Raw genomic sequence first — 21,834 nt, 5'->3', positions numbered from 1 at the left:
GGATTTACAACTTCCGATTTTCAACCAATTTACAAACTTCAGGAAACATGAGGCTGAGTGAGGTAGAAATGATTTTATATACAATTAATGTCTAAAAACGCAGACGTTAAGCTGTCAGTAGATAAGGGGGGGGCAGGGCCATACTGTAGAATAGAAAGGTGAAAGGTCAGGCAAGGTCAAGCAAAGATATGTCTGCCATTGAGGATCCTGCGCCGGAACAAAACTAGGCCTATGCAACAACCTGACCACCTGAGATATTTCCGAAAACCCCTAAAATATCAGATTACTTACTGCATAAAAGTACTGTCATTTTGATCATTTGAGGCGCCCAAAATGTATTCATGTTCCTATTATAGGCTACTGTTAACTTTCAAGATGTGGTCTAAATCTCCTATGAACTTGTATTACTAAACATGGACACTAGACAGCAGCAATCCATAAAAGACGCCACTCCAGGTCCCAGGAAGGTTGGAGTGCCACAGCTAAAATTAAACTACTGAGTTGCAGCTGAGGAGCTGTTGTCGTCCTCAACCTAGCGCAGAATTAAAAAAAAATGGCTGAAGCAATGGCAAGTAACCAGGACATTTTCATGTGTCCTATTTGTTTAGATCTTCTGAGGCATCCTGTGACTCTCAACTGTGGACACAGTTACTGTTTGGATTGTATTGAGGCTTGTTGGTATGAGGTAGATTGGAAGAAAAAAACTGCAAAAAATGATTTTGACCCAAATAATCGTGATAATCATTTTTTCCATAATCGTGCAGCCCTACCTGAAATATACGAGATGCAGCGATGTACAGTAAGTTACATGTTCACAGACCGATCAGGATTTCCCCCAACACTGCAAAGAAAATGACTTTGTGTTGTGTTGTGATTATTGGCATCATAATTATTCCATATCCTATCAGTGTGGTGCACAGACAGCAGTGGAGGAGAGTGAGAGGATGTTTACTGAGATGATCCGCTCGATCGAGAGAATGCGCTCTGAGGTGACAGAGGTGATCAGAGCTCAGGACAAGGCTGAGGGGAGTCGGGCTGAAGGGCGACTGGAGCAGGAGATTGCTGAGCTGAAGAGGGCAGATGCTAAAATAGAGTAGAGTAGAGTAGAGTATCGTTTATTGATCCCAGGGGGAAATTAAGGTATCAAGTAGCATACACAGTACACACATACATAAATAAAGACATTGCTCACAGACGTAACACACATATTACACATAAAATAATCATCATACAGTATATAGCTCACTGTTACATATATTTGCCAAGGCATCTCTCTCTCTCTCTCTCACTCTCTCTCGCTCACACACACGCACACACACACACACACACACACACACACACACACACACACACACACACACACACACACACACACACACACACACACCACACACACACACACACACACACACACACACACACACACACACACACACACACACACACACACACACACACACACACACACACACACACACACCAAAGATAAAGTGTAAAGTATAAAGTGTCCACAGTGTTCACATGTGCCTTAGCTGAGTGGCACATAGAAGCCAAGACAAAGTGGCCATAAAGTGTCCAGGAGTGTCCATAGTCTCTCTGCCTAGTACAATGTCCATTGTATTCCTTGGAAAAAGAGATGTAATGGGGGGGGGGGGGGGGGGGGGGGTTGTAACACAAGTCGCCCCCTGTCTCACCACACACACACACACACACACACACACACACACACACACACACACACACACACACACACACACACACACACACACACTCACACACACACACACCAAAAATAAAGTGTACATAGTGTCACCTGTGCTGGGTGGCCAAAAACAAAGTGTATCAGTATCAGTAGTCTGGGAGGTTACACACGTCACCAACTGTGTCTCCACACACACACACACGCACGCACACACACACACACACACACACACACACACACACACACACACACACACACACACACACACACACACACACACACACACACACACACACACACACACACACACACACACACACACACACACAAGCAGCTGTGCATTGTCCAGTGACTGCACTGTCCAGTGAAGAGGAGTCGAAGGGTAAAGGGTAAAGGGTTAAGAGTCCAGGTAAATAAAGTGTGCAGGAGTGGGATTTGTTATGCAGTCCAGTCCCCTATGACAATCTCTCTTTGTGTGTCCTTCTGTGCAATGTTGAATAGCTGGATGGACCTGGGTACAAATGACTTCCGCAGCCTGTCTGTCTTGCAGGAGATGGCGCGCAGTCTGTAGCTGAACAGGCTTCTCTGGTTGTCGAAGACTGGGTACAGGGGGTGCTTGTAGTTGTCCAAAATAGAGTCCAATCTGCTAAGTGTCCTCTTGTCAGCAGTGGTTGTGAGGGCGTCCAGTTCTGTGCCGACAACAGATCCTGCTTTCCTCACCAGCCTGTCAAGCCGTCCAGCATCTCTCTTCCTAATGCTGCCACCCCAGCATGCCACAGCATAGGAGAGCACACTGGCCATGGCAGACTGGTAGAACATCTGCAGGAGTCTGTTGCAGACATTGAAAGACCTCAGCTTTCTCAGAAAGTAGAGTCTGCTCTGTCCTTTCTTGTACAGTGCATGTGAGTTTGCAGACCAGTCCAATTTAGAGTCCAGGTGAACACCCAGTCACTTGTATGTGGTGACTGTCTCCACTGTCTCCCCCTCGATGGAGACAGGCACCAGGGGTGGGGTGGTTCGCCTGAAGTCGATCACCATTTCTTTGGTTTTGGTGGTGTTCAGCCGCAGCTGGTTGGTTCTGCACCATTTGACAAAGTTCTCCACCAGCCCCCTGTACTCCCCCTCCTGCCCATCTTTGATGCATCCAACAATGGCTGTGTCATCCGAGAACTTTTGCATGTGGCAGGTCTTTGTGTTGTAGTTGAAGTCAGTGGTGTACAGGGTGAACAGCACGGGGGAAAGCACCGTTCCTTGTGGAGCTCCAGTGCTGCTGACTACAGTCTCTGATGTGAGGTCACCTAGTCTGACGAACTGGGGCCTTCCTGTGAGGTAGTCTGTGATCCAGTTGACCAGCCCCGTCTCCACTCCCATCTGCAGTAGTTTGTTTCTCAACAGGAGTGGCTGTATTGTGTTGAAGGCGCTGGAGAAATCAAAGAACATGATTCTAACAGCACTGCTTCCTTTGTCCAGGTGAGAATGCACTCTGTGCAGCAGATACAGAATAGCATCCTCAACTCCCACCTTCTCCTGGTAGGCAAATTGTAGTGGGTCTAGTGCGTGGTGGACTTGGGGTTTCAGTATGTTGAGCAGCAGCGCACGCTCGAATGTCTTCATTATATGTGATGTGAGGGCTACTGGTCTGTAGTCGTTCAGTTCTTTGGGGTGTGGCTTTTTGGGGACAGGTATGAGGCATGATGTTTTGATGTTGTAAATGATGCTAAAATGAAGCAGCTTTCACTGACACAGGATCCTATCTACTTCCTCACAGTAGAAACAACTTCATATATTTTTATTTAAAAAAAGAAAATAAATAATGTAATTAGTTCATATTGTGAAATGACATTAACTTTTTCACCCACCGGCCACTGTGGCTAGTGGTTTCCTCAAGTCAATAGCCATTCAGGTATGGCACTAGCCACAGATTTTACATCGTTTTTTCCTTCATTATGATGGCATCTAAAGCAAAATGAGTGTATAGCTTTCTACATGGAAGTATGTCAAGCAATTAGAAACTGAGTTACTGAGTTTTGTCTTGAACTTAAATACAAACAATTGATATACAAGGGGCAAACAACAAAATACCATGGTGGTGGCTACTATGATGCGTATGTCATACCAAGGAATGAACTGCCAGCAGAATTGGCTAGTGACACTGAAAGTATTACTAGCCAAAGCCAAATTTCACCAGCATTTGGCCGGTTGGCGCCAGTGTCAAGCCCTGTTGGTCATACAGTATGATCTCCACTGCTCTGATTGAATGTGGAGCATATTGTTCATGCCCTTATTTAGGCTGACGTGATGTTTTCTGTCTCAATGTCTGATGGCCACGCTCATATTGCTGAACCAGTGACCAGAGAGGACTTCTTAGAGTGTGAGTTGGACACGGACACGGACACGGACACACACACACACACACACACACACACACACACACACACACACACACACACACACACACACACACACACACACACACACACACACACACGTTCACATGGCGCATACACACACACACATAACACAGACAGACAAAATCCTCCCCATACATTACATTACATTGCATTTCATTACATTCAGCAGATGCTTTTCACCAAAGCGACTTACACAGAGGACATTCAATCAAACACAGTGTTGGGTCAGTGCAGAGTACAGCAATATACAAGTAATGTAGAAAAGACAGTATAGACAGTATAGTCCTCTGACTCGAATGACATGTATAGTTGTGTGTCATCAGCATAGCAGTGTCAAGAGAAGATGGCCCAGTGAGGTGGTCCTCTACATGGCAAATAGGAGGGGCCCTAGCACCAAACCTTGGGGCACCCCTGTGGAGAGGCAATAAGTTGAGGACAGTTGTCCTTGCCATGACATGTTGAACGAACGGCCAGAGAGGTTGGATTTTAACCAGGAGTAGACTGTGCCCATGATGCCCACGTTTGAGAGTATAGTAAGAAGTAGTTTATGGTTGCCCGTATTCAGTGTTGCCAGATGTGTCTGATGAAATGCCGCCCAAAAGGTGCTCAAAAAACGCCTGGACTCGCTAAATTCTGCCCAATTTCAACAAATTGCATTGGTTTCTTTGGGCATAAAACTGCAGAAAAAAAACTCCAAATGGCCGATTTTTCGTGTTTTCAGCCGCAGACATCTATCCCAAGCAGCCCAATCTGGCAACACTGACCGTATTGAAGGCAGCAAATAGGTCAAGTAGGGTAAGTACAGAGGATTGTCCTTCTCCTCTGGAAGCCCTTAAAGCATCTGTTACTGACAATAAAGCAGTTTCTGTAGAGTGGTCACTCCTGAAACCATACTGTTTTGGGTCAAGTGGGTCATTTTGAGTTAGGAAATCAGCGACCTGCTTTGCAACAGCCCTTTCAACAGCTTTTGATAGGAATGGAAGTAGGCTAGTGAGACCAGCCGATAGTTTTCAACCTGAGCACGGTTGAGTGTGGGCTTTTTCACTAGAGGCGTTACACACACACACACACGCACGCACGCACACACACACACACGCACGCACGCACGCACGCACGCACGCGTGAAGACCTTTTAAAAATTTGTGATTGAGACTAGTTTAAAGACAAATGTAGTAGTAATCAATCCACAATCAACAAACTGACCTACAGACCAGAGGTGTGTAAGGTAACTTCCACTTATAATATCTACCTCATCAAGTACAATGGCATACCTAGAAAATATGTGAGGCCATGTACTAGTGTTACATCAGTAAGAGTAACTCAAACATCGTGGATACACAGTTTTGCAATGGAACCCTTCTACTCTCTGCACTTTGTGTGCACCCCCATCTTTTTAAGGTAAGCTCTAGAGCAGTGATTCTCAAAGTGTGGTTCAGGGACCACTGGTGGTCCGCAACAGAGCTCAGGTGTCGTGAGGGGATTTCTACTTTCCAAGACGAGCTAGCAGTAGGCTATACTTGTAGCATAATTACAAAGCTAAACATAGTAGAAGTCTTATCTTCACCACAATAAGACAGGCTGGTAAATGTGAATCAGCGCACACACACACACACACACACACACACACACACACACACACACACATAACAGAAATAATTATTTGCCTTCATCAGATTCCTGTCACTTCACTCTGGATCCAAATACAGCGCACACAGACCTCCATCTGTCCGAGGGGAACAGGAGGGTGGAGAGGAGACCTGGGGCCCAGTCATATCCTAATCATCCAGACAGATTTGATTGTTTTCCTAAGGTGTTGTGTAGAGAGGGTGTGTCTGCACGCTGCTACTGGGAGGTTGAGTGGACTGGGGGGGTTGCTATAGCAGTATCATGTAAAAGCATCAGCAGGAAAGGGTATGTGTGTGTATTTGGACATAATGGTCATTCCTGGAGTCTGGAGCTCTGTCGCTCCAGCTACTTTTTCTGGCACAATAATGAACAGACTGCTGTAGAGGACAGCTCCAGAATAGGAGTGTATGTGGATCACAGGGCAGGGACTCTGGCCTTCTACAGCATCAGGAGAGACACCACAATGACCCTCCTGCGCAGAGTCCACACCACATTCACACAGACACTCTACCCTGGGTTTCTGCTAAATCTTAGATCATCAGTGAAGCTGCTGTGACTGAGGCCCCTGCAGGTAAATGCTAAAACTGTGGTGCCCCCGCAGCATCTCTCTCTCTCTCTCTCTCTCTCTCTCTCTCTCTCTCTCTCTCTCTCTCTCTCTATCTCTCTCTCTCTCTCTCTCTCTATGTATTAGTGTGTATAAATACATGCTTTATGTGCATGTGTACTGAGTGTACTATGTTGTAGACAACTTAATCTAATGAATCTACATTCAAGCATTTACATGTGAATATATCTAAATGAGATAAAGTCCAAATCTAAATAACAACGCCGGCCACTTGGGTCTTTTCCATCATGATTTGGAAATTGTATTCAGTAGCTTATTGAAACGAATTACTCTGGCATTGCAGGTAGTAGTAGGCACTAGTGGGCCTTCACTATGTGGTACAGGGGTGTGTGTGTGCGTGTGTGCATGCGTGCATGCGTGCGTGCGTGCGTGCGTCTGTGTAGAGTAGTTGGCATTGCAGGTTGTAGGCACCAGTGGGCCAAAGAAACAGCCCAATAAAACCGCTGCACAGAAGAAATCAGCGCCAGCAATCTGAATGATCTGAATCCGCGTTCTGTTCATGTGAAGGGGACGAGGTGTGAAAATAGTACCCTTAGAAAAAAAAAACAGCAAAAAACAAACGGCCCCTGAGAACAGCCGGCCCACCAGGAAAATGCGCCAGATGACTAGTCCAGCCTTTTGCCTCTGTGTGAATGTGTGATCTCCTAGCCAGTGGCATTTCCGAGTCACGCTTTTGTCTCCTCTTCCTGTTCGTCACTAAGGGTCTCTGGTTGTTTGTTTTCTTTGTGATCTTTTTAAAAGGTGTGCTTGGGACTCATTTGTGGCTTACCTTGGGCACAATCCCTGGTGCTGAAGATTTTTTTTTTTTTTTTACACACTCCTTTGGATTTTTGGAGCTTCGAAATGTCATCATGCCAATGCATGAATAAATACACAAAAATAACTTAGAGAAGCAAAATATCCAAAGGAGTTTGCGAACCTTTTATAAGAAGAAAAAAACAAAACAAAAAAGAAGAATAAACATGTGCTTGTGATTTATGCCTTGTGGTGGTGGTGGTGGTGATGGTGGTGGTGGTGGGGAAAACAATAGTGACCCAGTGAAAAGCAGACAACAGAAGATGGAACATAACGAGTGATCAAGTGACAGATACGCCACAGTGTTGTGTGTGCCAGGCAGGCATGGGTTAGCCTGGCGACGCCATCCTATGTACTCCACCCAAATATTTGACGGAGTCAACAGTCGGCTTTCGCCCAGGCTAGGCATGGGTCACCTGCAAGCATCGCCTCATGTGGTTGATTCGGGGGGGATGTGGCGCAGCGCACTAAGCCCCCCACATTTGGACTTGCATGCCCAAGGGTTGCACCCAGGGTTCGAGTTCGGCCTGGGTCATTTGCCATCCCTAACCCGTCTCCCTCTCCACATTTGCTTCCTGTCGCTCTTCACTGTCCTATCTGAAATAAAGGCAAAAAGCCATTAAAAAAAAGAATTGCGTTGAATTTGAAATAACGGAGCCACCGCAGGAGAAAGAAGAGGACATTCAAAAGAGTAATATGGGAAAACACAAGGGGAACATAATTATGCATTAAGCCTACTGAGGAATTATACTTTTGACACAAGAAATTGTTGCATATTCCATAATAGAATATATTCCATAAAATCTTGTGATGCTTATATGATGCATGCAACAACAACAACAGCACAACAACAACAACAACAACAACAACAACAACAACAACAACAACAACAACAATAACACCATAATAATAATAATAATAATAATAATAATAATAATAATAATAATAATAATAATAATAATAATAATAATAATAATAATAATAAATTACAGTGATACACTATGTCATCAAGATCTCCCAAGTAACACTACCCATGAAATCAACTGTAGATTTTAAAGGCAGAGTTGTTGCAGAGGAGCATTCTCTCTGGGAAAAACAAGCAAAATGTGATGAGAGATGAGAGCTGAACGTTCCCTTTAGGATTTCTGTTCTAGAGAAGAGATCAATCAATTCACTGCCTCAGCATTTCCATTCTCAAGAGGTCAGGTGGAGTATACTAGGGGGCATCGCCATCTACTGGTCATGGAGGGGTCATTACAACAGGGCAGCCGTGCTCTACAGTTTTCATATCTAAGTACATTTTCGTGTTTCGTCTCAAGTGTCTGATATAAAGCTCATGTCCTTAACCACTACTGTAGAGGCATTCAGGGGGAATATAGAACCCATATCATGAAACTGAAAAGTGCCTTCTCCCAAACCTCAATTTTTTCTTTTCTTTTTTTTTCTGTTTGTTAACGCACATTTTTTGTAACAATTGGCTGCTTTTCGGAAACAGTTCACAAACAGTTGCGCTGTTGCACTCCGTTTGCAATTTACAACACACACTGTAACAAAAACAATAGGCCTACTCATTTTTCAATGCACAACACTCATTTTGCGTAACTGTGAACACAACTCACTGCTTTACACACAATTTCCAAAATGATGAACATAGCCTTCTGCAACATCATTGAAATAACATACTTTATGAATAAAGAAACCAAGAGCGAAAGTGTGTTTTTATTTTTTACCTTTACGTAACGATGTGATACAAAAACATTTCATTTTACAACTGTGTGTAGAGTTAAGCAAACCGTGTTGGGTTTTGCCATGTCTAGGCTACACAGTTCTGCTGATTTGGTGTGAAGTCGCTGCTTGTTCGTGTGAAGAGTTCCGCAAAAATGGAATACAGCCAGAACTATAACTATCACTATTCTGAAGGCTAATTCCAGAATCACTATCGTGAAGGCGAATGCCTCTCTCCGTGTTTGACTTGCTCCTCTTACCGTAATAAACTCCACCGGCTATACTGTAGTGATTTTCAGCCCTCTGTACTGTGGCAGGGACTAAGACATTTGTCTTCAACTGTATTCAAGGCTATTTAATAAGAATGACGGTATCAGAGGAATCTAATATCTAGTGAATCTAAACACGGTCTAATGATATCTAATATCTTTTCAACATTTTCTGTTGGTATTAGATTATGCCTTGAATTTGTTTCTTTAGAAAATAAAAATGTACCTGTCCCGCGCTCAAAATAAGGTTGTGAAACTCAGCAATGGAGGAATAAAAGAGTTCAGCCCTCATAAATAACAGGGCCAGAACTAACTCATAAATATATATACGGCCAGAACTGACTGGACCCAGCGCTGCGTACTGCCCATTTGGTCATGATAACACACATGGTTTGATTGTGGAGATGTAGTGAAGCTAATTGCGTGCATGCATGTGTGCGTGCACGTGTGAACGACTGCATGTGTGCGTGTGTGTGTTTGTGTGTGTGTGTGTGTGTGTGTGTGTGTGTGTGTGTGTGTGTGTGTGTGTGTGTGTGTGTGTGTGTGTGTGTGTGTGTGTGTGTGTGTGTGTGTGTGTGCATGTTTGATTTCCATCAGTATTTGGGTCTGTATAACTTTTAATATGCTGCGATCCAAATAAAGGTACTAAACTGTGTGTGTGTGTGTGTGTGTGTGTGTGTGTGTGTGTGTGTGTGTGTGTGTGTGTGTGTGTGTGTGTGTGTGTGTGTGTGTGTGTGTGTGCGTGCGTGCACACGTGTGAGAGCGTGCTTGTGTGTGTGTCCGTGCGGTTTTGTGTGTGCATGTGTGTGTTTGGCCCGTCAATCACTTCTACTGAGAGGAGTGTATATTCTTCAGGCCAAGGGGAGTGAATCTGGAGAGAGTGATGAGAGGGGAGAGTGTGTGTAATGTTCGGATGTGTGTCTGTGTGTGTGCGTTCGTGCGTGCGTGCGTGTGTGTGTGTATGTGTATGTGTGCGTGCGCCCGCACGAGTGTGTGCACACGACGAGTGTATGTGTGTAGAGTGTGTGTAAGGTTTGGTTACAAAGGGGACAGCGTCCAGGAAAAGCCTGACCTTCAGTGGAGCATAAGAATGTGTTTTTCTGTGATGTAATGCAGAAACGTAATACAGATCTCTCTGCCATCAATGACTAAGACTTTGTCTTATTAGCTTGTGTAAACTTGTGTGGGTATGTGTATACACACCGCAGTCGTGACACTGGAGCATGTTGTAGTTTGTGTTCTTATTTGTTTGCTAAGTTTGGAGTGAAGAGCGAGAGAGAGACAGAGAGAGTGGCTTTCCTTGGCATGAGCTTTCCATTCACCTCATATGACCGAGTGGAAATGTGAACATACGACAGCTGTCCACAAGGGGGCACTAGATATCTACCAGAGACCAAACGGTGAATTACGGCATGCATACCTCTCAATGGGAACTCTGGCCTAATAGTTAGTGAAAGTCCGCCAGGGAAACTCCAATCATCATTGTGACACAGCACACACGTGCTCACCGCACACAATGAAATGGCATTTATGCCTTACCCGTGCAAGGCTACAGCCAAGGGAGCAGTGTGGCGGTACGGTACCATGCTCAGGGTACCGCAGTCATGGACAGAGGCGCATCTTGGGGCCCCCAAGCACCTAGATAGTGGATAACAGCCCACACTTTACCACAGTAGTGGTGATTTTGGTTAAAATGTTCATTACTTTGCATTTTCGCTTGGGGCCCCACCTGACCCTAAAATCGGCACTGGTCATGGAGGAGGATGGGGGACAGCACAGGTTCATTACAGAGCACTAGTTAATCACAACCCCCCCCCTCCCCCACACACACACACACCATAACTTCATCACTCACTATTCATTTCTATTGTCTCTACCAGAGGATGCTTGACTTGAGTTGAGCTACATTTTAGAGAACAGAACTGATGTGCTTTGACAACCTCAGCATACATTTTATGATGAGACATGAGGAAATGTATCCTGCTTCAGTTGACAACAGGAAAGCTGCTGCGGAACTGCTTTTCCTTGTTTAGCAGTTTATCAGCAGACTGGTTGGAACCACGGCCCATATTACTCAACTGAACCCCTCTGCACATAGCATATCGTTGCTGCACAGCAGAAACCTTGTATCTGTACTATTTTTGTAGTTATTTTTTAGTTATTTCATCTGTCCGTTCTTTATTCATTATAAAATATAGTAAGCCTACTTATTAATATTCTATGAGTACTGTATAGTATGTGTATGATAAATTATTTAATAACCAACTTTAATGTTGAAATGATTATTTATTTAGAAAATAGTGATATATGTGTAAATGAATAAGTGAAAAACAATGAAAAGTGGAGATAGGGTTTCTGCCTGACAGCAGTACGTAAGGGTTAACGTTCGGCGAGAAGGTCGCTACCGTGGAATAGCAGCACGACAGAGAGAATCTTTAGACCCCGACGCGGAGCGGAGGGGTCTTGTTCTCTCTGAAGTGCTGCTATTCCACAAAGCGACCGACTCGCCGAAAGTTAACCCGCTTATTATATGGATATACTTAAATGATTCACACATGGCGGGGACATTTCTTTAGGCCTATTTAACGTGAAGTCTACTATAATTTTAATGTCAAAAGATTGTTGCTGAGCATAACAAAACAGTGCCGTTTTGGAACACCGCTAACAGCTAGGTAGCCAGGACAACAGGTGTTGTCTATCACAGCAGCTGATTAGAGTCTTGTTGAAAAGTCGCTTTAGCAGTGAAAAGTCTTGTTGCCATTGACGGCGGTCTGTTATAGACCAACCCGTCCGTTATCGAAAAATAACAGACGTGCGAACGTTGGGGAGCCCCGTTGAAATGAATGGAGCATTCGACCGATGACGTCACAACCATATAATAATATGTAATAACGTCATTGCAACAAAACTTGTAACATAATCTGTCACTTAAGGCTCTTGGTTATATCATAGCAGTGTTGTTATGATGTAGTTGAGTCTGTTCAGCAATGAGTGAACGGGTCAGTTGACGGTAGCCTCGCGAGCCATCCACGTACTTCCGCCCAAGGAATGGTAGTATTATGGGATGGTCAGGACCAGGCTAAGTTGACAGGCCAATCTGCTCAAAGAAGTTACGGTTGTTGACATCATAGGCATGATTCAGTATCCATCAAGTATAAATGTATTGTAATAATGTAGGCTATTCACCATATTTATCAAACTTGTTGTGCATTGTCGCCCTACATCATGTTACTTCATATGTCAAGCGCTATGTGAACTGTCAGAACATTGAACACACATAAATACTCACAACATCAAGTGTATGTAATATAGATATTTATATTCTTTCATTACACAGACATAACAATTGCAAAGTGTTCAAATTCCATCACTATGAACATACTCCTTAATCAACTGCTAATATAAATCCACATTTTAATAAAAAAACAGAGCACCATTTCAGAGTGTGAGGGGATTTGTGGAGATATGTAAAAACATGTAACAAATCTAACGCTAGGGACACATAGCAGAGCATTTTGACAGCTCGACCATCATCAGGTCGTCGCGGCGAATCAAATGGAGTAGAACACTAGTGTTGTTGATTTGATTGGCTGCCGTAGGCGGAATTCGCTCCTCATTTGCATAATATTGAACTTGGTTTAATAATTTCGCTTCGCTTCACCCCTGTTCGCTTGCTTTCGCCTCCCTTGTATGAATGAATGGCGAAGTTCACTTCACTTGGTCAAATTCGCGTCTATGTGTCCCTACCGTAAATCAAGTCAGTTGAGGCATGCACTGAAGGCTTTTACATTCACACATAAGTGCTCGGCTTTAGATGATTTTCAAGTACTGCTCAGATAAGCAGGTGTCAAGTTCAGGTCCCAGGTGTGCAGCCAGAGGCGCACCTTGTCATCTGGCTAGGCAGGCAGCCGCTTGGGGCCCCAAGCCCCTGGATGGTGAATAACAGCTCAGTAGTGGCAAATTCCTTTCAAATGTTCACTTCCTTGAACATTTGCTCGGGGCCCCCGCTGAACCTAGAGTCGCCTCTGTGTGCAGCCACCCTAGCCTGGGAAATCCCATGCTGCTTTGCACAATCGTTCCGATCTGAAAGACGGCATGGAATCTATCCCTCTGCGAGGGCTCCTGATCGTGGTCTCCAATCAGACAGCAGGGATGCGTGGAAAGGCAATGATTGCAGTTTGTTTGAATAGATACAACGGACACGATCAGCTATGGGCTACGTATGCCAAATGAGACACATTTGTAAGGCTGCCCAATAAACAGCCGTCACCAGTGGTAAACCACAGTACCCCCTACAGGATTTACAGTAGGCAGGTCTCCAAGGCAGGTCTCCAGACCTAATCTCACTTGTGATTAGGTCTGGTGGTAACCAGGCAACAACCACCCTCCCACGATGTCCTGAGTATTTAATAACCTTCAGGTGATCTACAAAGATATGGGGCCTCATGTACAAAACTTCCATACACACAGAAAAGCTCTGTGAGTACCTTTTCATGCAAATTTTCAGATGTACTATAACTGACTACAATTGCATCTGAAATCAGAAATAGCAAATGAATCAACTTGCAAACCTGTTTATGCATGGGCTGATAGCCTACTTTTGAAATGTTGGGGGCAAATGCATATTTTCAGATTTTCACTTCAATAGATTCAATAGAAAATCTATGGACGTCTTTGTCCATGAGGCCCCTGTTTGGGTCTTCTCAGATGAACAGGTCAGTCACATAGATATGACCACCAGGTGGCTGCATTGATCGCTCCTTTGTATTGGAACGAATGTCTCAAGTCAGATCGGCGCCATGTTTGGCCGGCATAACGCTGCCATCGATTAGTGACAAGGCGATACACACGTTATCCTGTAGGTGGTGGTAACACAACATCTATGAAAAACAGGACACCAGTCCAAGATGGTGACTCCCAACGCCAGCACGGATCCTAAGTCTGCAGCCCTGATATTTATTCCTTTCATCCCCTACACTCTCCGAACACGATGGGACTGACACCTTTATCTGAGAAAAACAGAGGAATGCCCCATACCGTACATGAGCACAACAGCACGGATCTGAAGTTTGAAAGCCCTGATGTCATTTCCCCACGCCTTCAACTCTACTCACCATCGTCATCAAAATAGATGGTGGTGCAATTGAAAATCTACAACTGCATGTACAAACTTGATGAACAATTGAATTTGGATGAAGACTGCAAGATTTGCTAAATACAGTATGATGAAAAATACATTCAGCAACTTGTTACTGCCATAGTGCGTTTAAAGGGATGGTTTCACTGATGTACTGTAGATATGATGCATCATCCCAACTCGTCAATTTCTGACTTCCTTTGGCCAGACTGCAGTCTTTAACGACTAAAGGTATGCCCTTTGACTCAAAATGTGACGTGTGTGTCAAAGGCGCCCCCTTGTGGCAGCATAAATTCACTGACGTTTAGGGTTAGGGAAAGGTCTAGGTTTAGGCCACTTAGTCAACATGTGGCGTGGCGGGTATGATCTCAACGTCAAAAATTACTGTCTGGTCAAAGGAGGTCAGAAATTGACGAGTTGGGATGAGACTGTGTTGGGTGAAACTGGCAGGTGTTGTTGATGCAGTCCAAGCCAAGTACATCCCCTACTGCAGTGCTTGGTGACAGCACCAGGACCTTGATAGGATGGACCATTGGACAAACCAAAACTGAGATTCAAAGTAATCAAAGACAATTTGTTTGACAAATTTACAAAACAATTCATATCTTTCACTTCAGAACTTTCATCTTTTCATTTTTTGTTTCTTTTTTTTCTTTCCTCCTTTCTCTCTTTAGTAGCACATAAATATTGAAGACTTGATTGTTTTAAAACAAAACAAAAAACTGCTATACTGCTATACACAAACAACCAAAGTTTAGACAGAACAATAAAATATAATATAATATATTGATATGACCAATCCCAAAGACATGTTTTGGGAGTGTAAAGGGATGTGAGTTGAGGAGAGAGGGCGCTTTCCAAACTAGTTCCTCCCGTCTTTTCTTGTTGCTTCTGCTTCAGTTTCGCAAACCTCTCTGGAAAAAACAAAGGCACCTAACACCTTTGAGGGGCTTTTACCCATTCAACACCCCAATTGCAAATTAGATAATCACCTTTAAATTGTGCTTTTGTGAGATATTGACTAAATCTTCAATCATCAACGATATGGAGCCTTATATGATAAGACCATAAGCAACAGGAAAGGATGGGTGGAGCTAGGTAGAAAGGATCCATGAGTCCATATTTTTGTTGCTTTTCTCATCGGCCTTGACTCATCGAGGGCCGGGATTGGCTGGTCCTGACTCATCGAGGTCCGGGATTGGCTGGAGACACTTTGGCTGTAGTCGGACTCTTCTTGCTGCTCTGGCCCTTGGGCTTTGGGATGGTTTCTTTGGGTGCCGCTTTCAACGTGAAGTTTATCTGGAACAACATAGAGAGATAGAAAGAGAGAGAGAGAGAGAGAGAGAGAGAGAGAGAGAGAGAGAGAGAGAGAGAGAGAGAGAGAGACAGAGAGACAGAGAGACAGAGAGACAGAGAGATGTGAGTCTGTGTGTGCTACATATAAATACACAATCTCTCGCTTTCTCTCTTGTTCTGTCTCTTACACCCCCCCCCCCACACACACACACACACACAGACAATACAAGCCCAGTAAATGGAGCTGGGTGCCAAATTGGAAGCTGGGACAATGTGTGTGTGTGTGTGTGTGTGTGTGTGTGTGTGTGTGTGTGTGTGTGTGTGTGTGTGTGTGTGTGTGTGTGTGTGTGTGTGTGTGTGTGTGTGTGTGTGTGTGTGTTTGAGTGTGTGAGAGGTGTCCAATGAGCTTGGCGGTCTCCCAGTGAGGTGCCATCTGTGCCCATATCTCCATAGCGACCAGCACTCCTGCATTCTGACCCCACATCCAATGCCTTTTAGCCTTGAAATACATATACGCTGCATTGAAGTTCTTGAGATTCGAGGGTTTTTATTAAAACTGTGGGTATGTTATTTCATTTCATTCATTTCATTTCATTTATTGTTTATTTAGCAGAGACAGTGCACAATATACAATTGAGCCAGATTATAGCCACACGGCTAATTTTCAGAGAGCTGAATGAACATATGAAGAGTTCAGATGTAAAACCCCCTAACTCCATTTCTGAAGACCTGCACTTCTATATTTTTAGAGAACCCCGTTGTTGGTTTGGTTTACATTTATGTACTTGATAATACATATAAATAGTTATATTATATAAATAAAATAAAAAATAAGCAATTTTGATAGCTTTGTATTAAATAAAAATGAAGTAAGATTATTTTCTGAAAAGGCACTTAGGGGGTTTTGCATCTGAACTCTTCATATTCTAATGCCAAATGAGGGTCCTAGCTTTTAAATGCAACTGATTTCATGTTTGTATGTGCTTCAGAGGCTGGGATATTAAAGATTTAGTAGGCAGAGGGCACCCTTTCCCAAAAAGGGCTTAGGACAAAATGGGTTAAAAGTGTAAATTAAGGGGGGGGGGGGGGGGGGGGGGGGTGGTAGGGGGGGTTGTGTGTAGCCTCTTACTGCAGCAGGGGTCGCCGGCGACCCTATTCACTTGCTGAAAATGGTTGAAACTACATCATGACAACATTGCTATGACATTACTAAGTCATTTTCTTGTCATAGTAATGTAAAACACACACACACACACACACACACACACACACACACACACACACACACACACACACACACACACACACACACACACACACACACACACACACACACACACACACACACCTTACTCACCAATATGGCTTCTGCAGGCCCCACTGTCACCTGCTTGGTTGACGGCTGGTATCCGGGGGCGGACACCGTTAGGGTGTAGGTGCCTGGCAACAGCAGCCTAAAGTAATCACCCTCCACACCTGGGAAGGAGAGGAGAGGAGAGGAGAGGAGAGGAGAGGAGAGAAGAGGAGAAGAGGAGAGAGGAGAGGAGAGGAAAGAGGAGGAGATGAGAGGAGAGGAGAGCGGAAGAGGAGGAGGAGAGGAGAGGAGAGGAGAGGAGAGGAGAGGGGAGGGGAGGAGAGGAGAGGAGAGGAGAGGAGAGGAGAGGAGAGGAGAGGAGAGGAGAGGGAGAAATATGTAGAGTGGGTTTAGAAACATAGAAAAGACACAATGGACTCAAAGGACTCGAATGCTCAGTTTCAAAACACTTCTAGTACAGAGTCATTTTTGGTGACCCCAAGAAAACCCTCCAACCACTTTCATTTTAAAAATGAAAACACAGTAGAGCAACTCACCACTGGTGACGTCATGGTTAACTCCTGCCACGGCGATCACGGCGTTGCCAAGGGGGTTGTTGTTGTCATCGTAGACCATCCCCTTTACACCGTGGTGCACCTGCAGCCATAGAGAAATGAAACCAAAACATCAGTACTATTACCAAGTCAATATCCAAATATGGATAATCACTAGTCTTTCCTTTAAGCCACATATATGTCTATTTACCGGTCTTTTTTTAATCCACAAAAATGGCTCATCAATTGATCAGTCTCTGTGTCAGACTTGGCTGAATAAAGGGTACCAATCAGAAGCACGGCTTTATAGAGAGCTTAAAGAGATTCATGGGACCGGATGAATCAACAGACTTTTAGACAAAATACAAATAATACCAACAATAAGGGGGAAAATAAACTTTATAGCAGTACAAAGATAGACAGTTTGTGCTTTTGTAGACTACACTGTCTGGACCCATTGGCTGCATAGAACAGGAGGTATTGTGACGTAGAGGTGTGAATGGGTTTACTTGCCGGCCAGTATGTGCACTGAAGCCTTACAGAACTGAAGACTCTCTCTCTCTCTCTCTCTTACAGGTCACCTTAGAAATACTGATCTCAATCTGATATCAGTGTCCAGACACCTGTCTGAATGCAAATAATGAACCCGTTAGCTTAAATGGCTTTTAGAAAACACAAAAAAGCAAAGAGGTGTACAGTAGATACGTTTACCTCATAGGGTGCCATACATGTCTGACTGAGGTCTTGAACAGTAGGCTCTCTCACCATCCACCATTGAGATGCAGAGCTGTAGCCTATCTGATGTAGACCCAGGTGAGAAAAGGGCAAAGGGAATTCTACCTGAGCCGGGGTTGGGGTTTAGACCATAGATAAGCAAGGGTGCATTTAACAATTTGGGGGCCCAAGGCGATTTTAGCTTGGGAGGCCTCAAAGCCTCTATCTTTTCAGACAGGATAGTATGAGAAGGACAGGGAACGAGTTGGGACGGGAGGGAGAGAGATGGGGAAGGATCGGCAAACGACCTGGCCGGAATCGAACCCGGGTCACCGGTGTAGCAGGGCAGTGCCCTTCAAAGCCTTTGTAGCCTCTTACAGTAGATGGGAAATACTCCACTGCATTATAACAACATTGGGTAACGCTTTACTTTATGGTACAGTTACCATATGTAATTACTGTGTACTTTCTGTGTAACAACAGGGTAACAGAGAGAAGTACATACAGTAGTATCTAAAGGGTAAAAATGGGTAATTACAAAGTAAATTTCATTAATGGGGTAACAACAGGGTAACAGAGAGAAGTTTGATGATGAGATGGTTAGAAAATACCCAGTAGTTTCATAGTAATTCTGGAGATATGTGTATAACATGGTATTTACTTTGTAATTATCCCCTTTACCTGCTAGATACCATGTAACGTCTTTCTGTTACCCTGTTGTTACACAGAAAGTACACAGTAATTACTGTATCGTAAAGTAAAGCGTTACCCAACATTTATATGACAGTACTGAGAGCCTTAAGTAACAGATTAAGACATAGCCATTACAATTTTGGTGACAGTAAGGTTATAACATAGACTCTGCGCAAAGGGGTTAATAAGGGATATAGGGAGTCGGGAAGCTGTTCTGTGCCCCCCTGCAATTCAAGAAAGTTGGAGGGGCCCAGGGCCAGTTGCCCAGCTTCGCCTCTACTGTAAAACCGCCCCTTCAGATAAGACTAATGAAATTCCAGGCTGTTTGAACATGAGACCTGCTACGTATACTGAGTGAGGAAAAGACTGCCAAGCTTTTAAGACGATCACTGATCTTGAGATAGCTACACCCTTTTGTGTGACGCTAACAGACCTAGACGACACATGAGACATCGTATCTAAGGAATTAGCGTTGCTTACACAGTGACAGGGCTTGCACCTTGTTTTACATGCAGTCTCACTTTCAGGGAACTGCTGAACTATGTGAATGTCTGGTGATCTGAAACACAGCACTGCCACTCTAAAACATTGCACCTGTCCACATTGAACCTTTGTGGAGGTAGACCAGAAAGGTTGGCTGCAATATAGTTTTCGACACAAACATGCGCTCATTGCGCTGCAATTTTCGGTTGCAATATATAGTTTTCGACATGAGCTTTGTGTTTTATTTTTGTAATTTCTAGTATCACATTGCACTTTTCGCATATAAATCAATACTACCGACTCCTCTACTACTTCCTATGCATTATTTTAATCTTGGTATCCCATAATGTAACAACATTGATGTTGCTTAGAATCTTAATTCATCAAAATACTGTATCACCCCTTGTATGTTTGGGTCCACCCTAGATTCGACCCTAAATAGCCTTCCTTTCCTGTGTTCTGTTTTCCCTGCAAAAGGCTGCAGGAACCGCATGACTATGTGAGGCTCTCACCAAAGGAAGAGGGAGGAAAGTGGTTGGAATGTCAAAAAGGTGTTTACAAGCAGCGAAGAGATGTGGTCTCCCCAGAGGTTTGTGTTTTAGCCACTTTGCACATTGTTTACAGCTGACAGGTATATTAGGAACAGTCATGGACTGGACAACAAGCACAAACAAGGATCTGTTTACTGCAGACAGGTACAGGTATATTAGGAACAGCCATAGACTGGACAACAAGCACAAACAAGGATCTGTGTATAGGCAGGAATAAGCTCCAGCAGCAGCACACTCAAGAGTTCTAGTAAACACAGTTGGTGAGTTCAATGGTGGCAACCATGTTGTTCTGGCTTTTTGTAATATAAACACCAACGGGTTAGAGTGTTGTGTCACTTTGATAAAGGCCAAAACCACACACTGAAAACACTGAAAACACAGAAAACACGGAAAACCTTACATACAACAGTAGGTTTTTAAACCCTTTAAAGTTTCCAAAGTCATTGCTTTAACAATGACTCTAACAGAATGAGAGAGAGGCACTTCTGCATTTGCTTTCCATTGGCTAAAACATCAAGAAAATTTGGAGGGGCAGGCTCTGTAGTTAGTTGCAATTCAGGTCAGTGAACTAACTGAAAAGTGAAACAACTGTGTGTTGCTCTGAGGCTACAGGCAGCATCCTTTTGCAGTGCTATAACAATGTCAGACAGCAGGGGGCGTATTGAACTGAACTGCTCCAGATAAAAGAGATGAGGGCCTTCCTATTGGCTATCCATTCACTGTACTGACCTGTTATTGGCTATCCATTCCCTGTACTGACCTGTTATTGGCTATCCACTTCCTGTCCTGAGCTGCTATTGGTCATCCACTTCCTGTCCAGACCTGTTATTAGGGTTGTCAGCCGTCCCTTTAAATACAGAATCGTCCCGTATTTAGGGATAAAAGTACAGGTTCCATACTGAGCTGAAACGGGACACGGGACGTTAAAAGGGGTTAAAATGAAGTAAATCCTGGTTAGCCATCCACTCCCTGTAGTGAGCTGCTATTGGCTATTCACTCCCTGTACTGAGCTGCTATTGCTACTGACCTGTTCCAGGTAGGAGATGAGGGTTTCTATTGGCTACTGGCCTGTTCCAGGTAGGAGATGAGCGCCTCCCGATTGGCCATCCACTCCTCGTACTAACCTGCTATTGGCTATCCACTCCCTGTAGTGAGCTGCTATTGGCTTCTGACCTGTTCCAGGTAGGAGATGAGCGCTGCTATTGGCTACTGACCTGCTCCATGTAGGAGATGAGCGCCTCCCGGTTGGCCATCCACTCCCTGGGCAGCACGGACGCCGGCGGGAACTTATCACAACTCAGCTCCAGGGTGATTTCGTAACAGTTGGTGTAGAGATAGTTAAAGTCCTGCATTCCTGTGGGGGGGGGGGGAGAGAGAGAGAGAGAGAGAGAGAGAGAGAGAGAGAGAGAGAGAGAGAGAGAGAGAGAGAGAGAGAGAGAGAGAGAGAGAGAGAGAGAATGGTAAGTTCATACTAAGTCTTTAGGAATGTCTTAAAAACCAGCCACATGGCAGACGAGTGCCCTACCGTTTGGCCACGGTACACACGGACACGATACACATTGACATGACACATGACTTGACATGACATATGTCATTACACATGACATGACACATGACATGACACCTGACATGACACATGACATGACATATGATATGACACATGACATCAGAGGTTGCGCTAGACTTTTTCACAGTCCGTCATTTTGACGGACAGGGTCGAAAAAAATCCGTCATCGCCTATTTTTTAAATTCGTCACATCATTTCTCAATGTGGGGGGCGTGACCCCGCACCGGGAACAACACATGCGCAATTGCGGCCAATTTAGAGTAAACCGCTGTGAATACATCCCCTTTCACTCGACATTCATTCTCCGACTTTGAGGATAGAGTCCATTTTGCTGTCCACTTTCTCTCTCTGCCCCTCTCATTGCACTTATTAAAAAGCAGCAGATATCTTTT

At 44.2% G+C, this 21,834-nt stretch overlaps 1 protein-coding gene across 1 annotated transcript in view; it reads right to left on the bottom strand.

Annotated features, from left to right (window-relative positions):
* Window positions 1-12,446: 12,446 nt before the first annotated feature.
* The window catches only part of cpn1 (carboxypeptidase N, polypeptide 1), a 59,323-nt gene continuing 49,935 nt past the window's right edge, over window positions 12,447-21,834 (bottom strand). Inside the window, exons 6-9 of the mRNA XM_063221927.1 lie at window positions 21,090-21,229; window positions 17,438-17,537; window positions 16,944-17,062; window positions 12,447-15,589 (exon numbers count right to left, since the gene is read on the bottom strand). Coding sequence (XP_063077997.1) covers window positions 15,473-15,589; window positions 16,944-17,062; window positions 17,438-17,537; window positions 21,090-21,229 — 476 coding nt within the window. The 3' untranslated portion in view covers window positions 12,447-15,472. The remainder of the gene's footprint in view (window positions 15,590-16,943; window positions 17,063-17,437; window positions 17,538-21,089; window positions 21,230-21,834) is intronic.

This window comes from Engraulis encrasicolus, chromosome 17 (assembly GCF_034702125.1).
Source record: "Engraulis encrasicolus isolate BLACKSEA-1 chromosome 17, IST_EnEncr_1.0, whole genome shotgun sequence".
Taxonomy (NCBI): Eukaryota; Metazoa; Chordata; class Actinopteri; order Clupeiformes; family Engraulidae; genus Engraulis; species Engraulis encrasicolus.
Note: the sequence above shows the minus strand (reverse complement) of the source record. Positions and strands in the feature narration are given on the sequence as shown.